Consider the following 10,061-nt stretch of genomic DNA (forward strand, 5'->3'; position numbering starts at 1 on the left):
TCATAATTAATTAATTAAACAAAGTTTTCGTATTAATTTAATTAGAAGTTTAGGAGAGGAAGCCGTAGGCCCATAAAAAGAAAGAGATGGGCACGTCAGAAAAGTGATCGAAGGAAAAGAGTAGCTTGATGACGAGGCAATTTAGAAGGAAGGCTCAAATGTATGAAAAAGGTTTTGTAAAGAGATAAGTTTTTAATACCAGTGATTATTTTGTTACCTGAGATTAATAGATAATTAACATGCGATTCTATCCCATAAACAATTGTATCTTGATCCTATGGCCACTTGATTTCAGCTTTTGAATAGGAAATGGCTTTGCTGCTATTCAAGTGAGAATCCAACTTGTTAATTATCTACTCAGCCTAACAATTAATCTAACCCAAACCCACCCTATTAAAAAACGCCATTACCAAAAAATATCTCTACAAACCGATTGATTATCAATGCCAAGATCCTTCTGGAGTTTTCCTAAATCTTCGATTCTCTATCTATTATTGTCGAAATTAAAAAAAAAACTAGTCTAATATAATCTGCAATACTTTTTTTCTAGCCTAAAAATAAATTTATTTAAAATAATATTAAAAAAATTAAAAAAATCATATAAAAAATTAAAAAAAATAAACAAAAAATATAAAAATATTCATATAAACTAACTTTAATATATAAATTAACCAAACATAAAATACTTAAAACAATGATATAAACAAACTATTTAAAAAAATACTTAAAATTAATTAGGAAATCAACTAAATAAATAAAATAAACAAAAAGATTTGAAAAAATACAAATAAATATATATTACATCTAACTAAGTTAATAGTTTTAGTTTATACTGAGCATTTCGTTGCTAATTTTAATATTTTTTAGGTTATATTTTGAATTTGCATTTCCTTTTATATGCACTTATTTATGTATAAAATTCTTTAGCCATAATCTATATATCTAATTGAATTAATTAAAAAGAGAAGAGAAAGTTTCTAAATATAAAATACATTCAAATATTTTTTATAATTTTAGTTGTTAATTTTGAAAGATTTGTATAATTTTTGCTTGGAATAATCAAAGTATGTATTCATTCCTTAAGTAAGTTTTATTCATATTTTTATTAGTATTAAATTACAAAATAAAAGGTATTTGTTTTACTTTCTTCATTGTGATGCTTTAAAATATAAATTTGAGAAATAAAAAATGCTCAAGGTGGGGGTCGAACCCACGACCGTTGGCTCATAAGACCAACGCTCTAACCAACTGAGCTACCTGAGCTGCACGAAATAAATGTCAAAAATTATGAGAATATAAAATGGCTCTCTTTATATTTCAATGTCTTTCAGTGTTAATCTCTACTTAAAAAAGGTTATTGAAAAATATTAATATATAAAATATTTTTGGCGATAAAAATTAAATTTAATTCTTTTTTATCTTAGAAATAATCTTCATTTATTTTTATAATTAAATAAATTGTGTAAAAATAAAAAATGCTCAAGGTGGGGGTCGAACCCACGACCGTTGGCTCATAAGACCAACGCTCTAACCAACTGAGCTACCTGAGCTGCACAATTTTATTAACTTCAAAAATAGACAAGTTTATATTGAGTAATTGAAGAATCAAATAAAAGACTTAGAAAAAATTTCACTTAGATTTCTATCAAAAACAAAAACTAAAGAAATTTCATGAATTATTTAATTTTATTTTTTTTTCATGAATTTTTAATTTTTTAATCTGATTTCTAAATAATCTAAAATAATTTTATCCAATTAAATATGCTAAGATGAGATTCCTTTTAAAATTTTTATAATTTTATGTTTTAAAAAAGAATAAAAAAGAAATGCTCAAGGTGGGGGTCGAACCCACGACCGTTGGCTCATAAGACCAACGCTCTAACCAACTGAGCTACCTGAGCTTCCAATTATATTAAATACTAACAAGATTTTCAATTTATGCCAGAATTGTGAAACAAATCAAGTTAAACATTTATACTTTTTAAAAATCATTATTTTTTGAGTAAAAAAATAAATATCAACGAACTAATAATTATCATCTTATACTTTAAAATCAATTTTTTTAAATTAAATTTAATTATTTTGGATCAATTCAATTTAAAATAATTTATTTAAAATAAAATTAAAATAATTTTGTTTGTGAAATGAAAAAAATATATTTCATATTTAAAAAATGAAATTAATTTTGTAAGTTATTAGAAATTATTTAGCAATTTTTAGTCAAATTATTTTTATTAGTTTAAATTAAAATCAATTTTTGAAAGTAAATAAGAAAAATCAAAATATCAAAATTAAATTAATTAATTTATCAGATATTAAAAGACCCAATATAAATATATTAATTTATGAAAGCAATTATGAACATTATTATCAAATGAAAAAATGCCAAAATATTAAGAAATATCAATAAGTAAATAAATTTAAAAGTTATTCATATATTAAAAGATACAATATAAATATATTAATTTTTGAAGATAATTTACATTATTATTAAATTATTCAATAAATCTATAATAAATTTATTTTAATTTACAAAATTAAAAGAAGAGGTAGAGGTAACAAAATATAAAAAATAGATGCGGAAGAAATTTAATAAATAATAAATTTAATTAATATTATTGTTAATATTAATGAATAACATTAAAGAATACTACAATAATTAGTTAAGATAGACTTAAATATTTTTTTAATTGAAAATATTTGTATTGATTGGTTTTTTATTTTAATTCATAATTATTATTTTCAAATGCTGAAAATATATTATTGCTTTTGTTGATTGGTCAGTTATTATATTTATACAAGTAATCATTTCTTCTTAAAGAAATCCCAAACTTTACCACCAATATCCTAATATTTGACATTTACAAATCAATAGTTGTTTTTAAAAAATATTTTTTAATTTACTTTGACAATATGTTCAGCTTTATTAGCAACGTCTTCTACTTTTTTACCAACATCTTATACGTTCTTTTTAAATTCTTGAACTTTGTCATCTACTTCTTTCATGAACATCTCCTATAAAATATATAAATAATTTAATTAATTTGTTAATTATCCTAATACAAAATTGTAATTATGTTTTGTAAATTCGAAAATTAGAGAAATCTCCAAAATTTATTCAGAAATTCTTCTATCAACAAGAAATTTTTTTGGTAGAAAATTTAATTAATTAATTAATTTACATCTTTCTTTTTTTACCATTCTTCGTATTCTTTTTGTCTTCTTAATTCTTCCCTATATCTTTCTTTCATTTACTCTTCATAAAACCTCTATGCCCTTTAATCAAAAGCATCGTTTGCATCTTAGTATCTGTTGGTGTTTGAATAATTAGCCTGATTTGAGTATTGCTACCTTTACTAATTTTATTAAGCTTGCTATTACCTTTGATTATATTAGTAGTAATCGTGAGGATCATACCCATACTATTATTGTTATTATTATTATTATTACTAATTCGGATGGTATGCTCTTCCTCTACCATAAGAGTTAACAAATTCATTATATCTTTAATTCTTTCCAGCATACATATTTTAAACGAAATCTTTCATAGCTTCATTCATTCTAGCCTCTTCTTATCTTCTTTCTTATTCACGTTGCTAGTGATATTAATTCGTCTATTAGTAGTACTGTTAATATTGATTTTAAGCATTTTATTGTCTAGGATTTTGAGACTCCCAGTAATAATAAAAGTTCTAATTTTAATTTTATCTTTCATTACGACTTTATTAGGCATATTTGTTGAAAAAATCCTCAGTTTCTGTGTATGTAGTATTCTATGAGTTTGGTTTTCTCTATGAATAATTATTTGCCTAAGAAGAAAACCCAAAACCACTGTTTGAAGAAGATGAAGATCTCAATTAATCATACTCACTTCTTTGACTTTCATCACTTAATACTTAATATGCTTCGTTGATTTCTCTAAATTTGTCTCCTGCAGTAGGATTTTTATCTGGATGGTATTTTTTTGCAAGCTTAAAAAATGCTGATTTGATATCTGCTGACTTTGCATTCTAGCTAACCCCTAATATTTTGTAATAATCTTTTGAAGTTTCAACTCTAGAAAAGAAAGACTTGCCCAATCGACTTGAGCCAAAATTAGCTAGACTAAAGCCTCTTGGAACTTTTTTAAACACTATTTAAAGTCCAATCATGCATGAAATGTTTTTACTTAACAAAAATTATAAAAAAATATATATGCAATTTCAATGATTAGCTTCTTATTTATTATTTTTTATTAATCAAAAACCTAAATATATCTAGCAATATTAACAATTATCCTAATTTTTTTACAATAAATCAATTTACATCAATTACTTAAAATTTAAAATTATAAAAAACATAAGTCATTAATTAATCGACTTAATACTCCTAAATATTATGTATAAAAATAGTTCTTTTATTTTTCCAGAAATTTATCTCTTTTAAAAAAATATTTATTTTTATGCTAGTTTTATGAACATCGAAATCAACAAAAGACTAACACACTCTAATAAAGAAGTAAATTTTTATGCACAAAATCAAATAATATAATAAATTCAATTATTATATTGTATCTAATACATTTAAATAAGTGGATTGTCAATAATCTAAATACTTAACAAGAAATAATTATCTAAAATAAAATCACTCAAAAAAACTTAGAGTGTAAAATTTGTATTTTTTATTCTAAAAATATAAAAAATTTATTTTATCTTTTTATCTTTTGCATTTTAATTACTATAAATTGAACAAAATAATAACTAAAAATATTAGCAATTTATTTGTTTATTTTAATAAAATAAAGAAAAATGTAGATTTTTTATAAATAAAAAAACTAAACAAACTTATTTCAAAATATATTTATTTATTTATTCTTTATAAGAATATTTCTTTAAAAACAATTTTGAGATGATAAAATTTGAAAAAAGTCTAGGTTTTTTCTGACTAAAATTTTACAGCTTAATTTAAATATAAACTTTTTTGGCATTTTTAAATTGAAAAAATGAATAAAACTTGAAAATAAATCTTAAAATTAAAATGAAAAAGAAGAAATATCAATTAAACAATATTTGATAATATGTTTTGTTTATTTTAATAAAATAAAGTAAAATGCAATTTTTTATAAATATAAAAATATATTTAAACTAATTTCAATCAATATATTTTCTCTTAAGTGTTCTTCGAAAACTTATATCTGTTAGAAATTAATTCAAAGTTTGTGAAATCTGGATTTTCTTATTCAAAATGCTTCTATAAATTATTTTAATTTGTTTTATTATTGTTATTATTTTGAGTAAAGAACCTTCCATTCAAGATTTTTGTATTTTCCTATAATTAATTTTATTAACTGTCTACTGGTAAGTCTTTTCTGAATGGACTTACATCCCTAACTTTATTTAAAGTAAGCTTTTAATTAGATTTAGAAAGTATTATCTACTAAATACTTTATTTTTTAACTACTTTATTTTTAAAGTTCTTTTTTGATTCTTCTATCTTTTCTTATTTTTGCTAATTTTGTGTGATTTGATTTTTTGGTGTTTCTCCATTAAATAACTCCTTCAATTTATTGAATTTATTTGTGCAAACATTGTTTTTGCTTAACCTTTGCTCGTATCTATCTAAATTATATCTACGGCCATTAGGTGGGCTACTTCTTTAATAGTTTGCATTTTGATTTGGCATAAACAACTCTCCATATTAAGGATTCTGTTAATAGTGGTTATTAGACCCCTATTCACTGTTGTTTTAATTAATAAATTGCTAGTTTTGCAATATTGGTGTTTATATAACTGCATCAGGTTGGGTTGCAAAATATTGTTTCTACTATTGTAATTACTACTCCAACTATATTTATTACTGCTACTAAAGTTACAATTACTATTACTATTACTGTTATAATTACAATTATTATTATTACTGTAGTTGTTATTATGCTTGTTATATTTAAATTTATTGTTATTATTGAGAAAATGAAAGTTATTGCTAATTTTAATTTTGTTGTTTAATAGCTTAAAAGTATTATGGTTGCTGAGGTAGTTAAAGTACTGGTGGGGCATAATTTTAATACTAGCTTACCTAACCATATGGGGAATAAAGTGAAGAGTTATCGAATTAAGATTAACTATAAGCTAAGAATTTTGGAGAGAGGTATTGAGGTTTGTTCAGAGACTAATTTCTTTAAACTCCAAAAATAGGATCATATTAACTAAATTAGAAGTGGTTGGAGCGATTTGATGGAGATGCTGAATAAGAATTTTATTGTCTTAAACCTCTATTAGACAAAGGAGGTAGACTAAACCCGTAGTGATTCAAAGGTAAAGGTTATAGATGCTCTGTATTTTAAGAATAAACCAAATTGCTATTTGGAACGAATTATTATGGTATATTACTCTAATTTTACTTGCTTTTTTTAACATCTTCTTAGATTTCATCTTGAGTTTGTTTTGAGTTAACATTGATTTGCTTGGAGCGACCCATAGACTGAGGAGAAGACATCTCTTCTTCAATAGGATTAAAGTGAACTTATTTATTATTTTATGCTTCTTTTGTTGCCTTTTCATTCTCAATCTGCTGGTCAATTTTAATGATTTCTTGTTATATGTTTTTCATTTCTTCTTCTTATTCTTTGCTTTTCTATGCTAATTATTCAAGTTCCTTTTATTTTTACATCAGCTTCTCTTTTTTCAAGTTACTGCTTTTAATGAATTCAGATAATGAAATAGATAATCCTGGCATAACTCTTTAAAGAATGTTTCTTGCCTTCTTCCCTTGTTATCCTACTGGACCACCTATCTTATTTGAATCCAAAGAAGAAATCTCATCATTTTTAATATTATTTTATGTGCTATCTGGAGTTTAATTATCATCCTCATCTCTGAAGTGACTCATGGATTAGTGATTAGATGGCCTATTTTCTTTTATTCCATCTATACCTTAAACTTCATCGTAATTTAATCTAGTAAGCCTTTTTTTATTCATACGAGGCTATTAGGGGCTTTCAACATCTTAACTGCGATTACTTTTGTGGTATAAGTGCTTGTAATCGCTACGCTTTAATATATATTCAATAAATCCAGTTTTATGAACAGGACAATCTTATATATCAGTAGAAGTTTAATCCTATAAAATTCTCCCCTTTAATTATTAAAAATAAAAATTATTAAATTATTATTAACTTACTAATTTTATTTTAAATAGAAAGAATTAATCATTATTAAAAAACATTTTAGCAATTTGAGTGAAATTAAAAATAAAATAAATTAATTCATTCATACGAAATTTCTCTCTACTTCTTCGTGAAGCTCATCTAAAGATATTCTTTTCTTTTATTCTTCTGCTGTCATATTGATGAGTATACGAATTAACTTTTTATTTTTGTACTTTGTTTGCAAATATTGAATTCTTTCTATCAGCTTTTCGAAGTCTATGCCTATTTCTGGTCCATAGTATTTGTATATATCGCCCTGCTCCTCTAGATAAGCCATTTCAGTAATGAGAATACCCAAAGCAAAAATATCGCTGAGGTAAGGATTTGTTTCATCATGTAAAGCCTATTCCCTAATAGCCTTTTCAAAATGAAAATAAATTAATAAAAATTTTTAAAGATAAATAAAAATTATTTGAAATATATTTGTTTGAATAAATTCTTTTGAATTCTACATAAAATTTATTAAAAATCGTTTTTTTTTACATCCATTTAACCAGGACTGAGATACATGTCTTTCCTGAATTATTTAAAGGTGATTTCATCAAATATAGAGTTTTCTTTTACAATACCCTGCTCGCATATTTAGTAATACCCTTCTTGGCTGATAAAAATAGTAGATGAGGAGATATTTTTGCATACCTTATCAATTTCCCTTAAGGCTTGTAAGCCAGATGTGACACTATATATGAAACCCCAAAGCTCTAATTCTGAGTAAGGTCTTGGAGGTTCCATGTGCTTTCTTAAATTAATTTCATCAGAAAGTGTTCCCGCAGGATGTTCTACAAAGTAATTACGAAAATAAGAGTTGCCACATATATTATCTTATTAAAGATTGCTGTAATATCCTTTTATATGATAATGTAGTATTAATTTAGAGAAAGTTTTTAATGCTAAAATAGTTATTAAATTACCGCAGATTCTAAGTAGATTAACTGTTTTCTCATCTTTTATTCTCTCTTATAAATACTTTTCCTGAACTGGATTAAAATGATCTATTTCGTTTTCTTTTTTAATCTATGCTATAACTTTTGTTCCTTCCCTTTCATGATAGAGAGTAACATTCTAAAAAAACACATCTGAGTACTCAAATAAGTTTCTTACTTCGTAGTTGTATTTATTTTAGAATTATTTAAAATACTCTTCACCCTTATTTTAGCTTTCCGTGTTTCCCATTCAATAAACAGAGCTTTATTTGATTCTTTAGTCTATTTTTATAAATATTTTTTCTGTCTTTTAATGTGATTGTGCTTGTATCCAACAATAGTTCAAAAATGTTTTTTAAAGTTCAGTCAAATCTATCTTTTAATTTGGTGAATCTTCTTATTACCTAATTTTTTTATAGTTTATGGGTGATCTTATTTTGAAGATAGATCTAATATTTTGGTTTTTGTATGTACTTTTATAAAAATAAATTCTTTATGCAGTCAGTTAAGATGAAAAAATTATTTAGCTCCCTTTTTATCTAACAATTTATTTTGTATTTGATTTATAATTAAGTTAAAACAATCTAATGCAAAATGCAAATTAATTTTCTTCATAAATTTTTAAAAAAAGTCAGTGACAATGCTCGAATGTATAAATTATTTAATACTATTTTTATTGAAAAACTCAAAACAAATAAAATAGCTATATATTTCTATCTATAATCTACTTATTAAATTGAATGAAATCTTTTTAAATTTTTATAAAATTAAAATCCTTCACAAATACTGAAACATTCTTCTTTATAGACCCATAAACTTTACCATATAAGTTCAGTTTTACTAATAGCTTTTAATACCTCTCTATTTTAAGAGCTCAACATTTATTTATTCCTAATTCAATTCATTTAGAATTAGGTTTGATTCTGTTGATCTTAAAATAAAAGGTTAATTAGTTGGTCGGTTAGCTTTAATGCTGATTTGACCTAGTTAGTTTTCCAACATGCTTTTTATAACTTTGAGATCCTAATCTGAATTAAATAAGCAAGTCTCTGTTTTTCTTAAATAAATTATTATAAATTAATTATTCAAGTTAATAATCTAATAATTAATTGTTATTTTCTAAAAAAAGTATTTGATGAGCATGAATCAATTTTATCTTACAATTAAAGATCTATTTTAAAAATGTTTCATTTTGAAACAAACACTTCCTTTTTTTACAAAATTAAAAAACTAATTCATATTCCATAGTATTTTTAATATTAATGTTAAAAGATTGAGAAATAAAATTAAATTAATTGTGTTAAAAATAATTTTCTATTTAAGTTATTAAAAAAAATGATTAAATTAGCATTTTTAAATTAATTATATTGTATATTATATAAAGCATTTATTTTATCATAAATCCTCATTAATCCTTACCAAATTTATTTTCTCCATTTTCTAAAATTAAAAATGAATTAACCTTCAACTTTTAAACAAGGATTACTAATTAAATTAACTATAAACAATGAAAAACTAAGATAATTAATTAATTTAAATTGATTTGATATAAAAATTATAAATTAGATACATTTTTTCATCTAATCAGGTATTTTTTAAACAAATTTAGCAAACAATAGAGTTATTATACTAAAAAAAATTTTTAAAACTTAATGTTGTAATATGGAATAATTTTAAATAAGCAGTAATGAAATATTTTTTTTATTGATAAAATAGATTTTAAAAGTTAAAAGAAAGTTATTAGATAAATAGATAGATAGTTAGATAGCAAATAAAAAAATTAAGATTTTAAAGATATTTTTGAAAATAATATGTGATTTTTATTAAAATAGCGAATTTAATTTGTGCATAATAACTATCAATATATTTATCTAGAAATCTATTTGAATATTCTATAGGTAGAAGACGAAAAAAAAACAAAAGGAATATTTCTAAAATATCTGATTAGCAAA

At 23.0% G+C, this 10,061-nt stretch overlaps 2 protein-coding genes across 2 annotated transcripts; both read right to left on the bottom strand. All coding sequences in view use genetic code 6, as the record gives it.

Annotated features, from left to right (window-relative positions):
- Nucleotides 1–2,805: 2,805 nt before the first annotated feature.
- Nucleotides 2,806–4,151, bottom strand: TTHERM_00440370 (DnaJ domain protein; the record flags this gene model as incomplete). The annotated part of the gene is made up of 3 exons (XM_001017835.3): nucleotides 2,806–2,847; nucleotides 2,905–3,015; nucleotides 3,183–4,151. The coding sequence occupies 3 exons, from the start codon at nucleotides 4,149–4,151 to the stop codon at nucleotides 2,806–2,808; spliced, it is 1,122 nt and encodes a 373-aa protein (XP_001017835.1).
- A 982-nt stretch (nucleotides 4,152–5,133) lies between these two features.
- TTHERM_000439359 (hypothetical protein) lies at nucleotides 5,134–8,359 on the bottom strand (the record flags this gene model as incomplete). Its single annotated transcript, XM_012798041.1, has 4 exons — nucleotides 5,134–7,113; nucleotides 7,254–7,544; nucleotides 7,670–8,031; nucleotides 8,098–8,359. 4 exons carry the CDS (start codon nucleotides 8,357–8,359, stop codon nucleotides 5,134–5,136), a joined length of 2,895 nt encoding a protein of 964 aa, XP_012653495.1.
- Nucleotides 8,360–10,061: the final 1,702 nt, after the last annotated feature.

The sequence above is a fragment of the Tetrahymena thermophila genome, assembly GCF_000189635.1.
Source record: "Tetrahymena thermophila SB210 genomic scaffold scf_8254607, whole genome shotgun sequence".
In the NCBI taxonomy this organism is placed as follows: Eukaryota; Ciliophora; class Oligohymenophorea; order Hymenostomatida; family Tetrahymenidae; genus Tetrahymena; species Tetrahymena thermophila.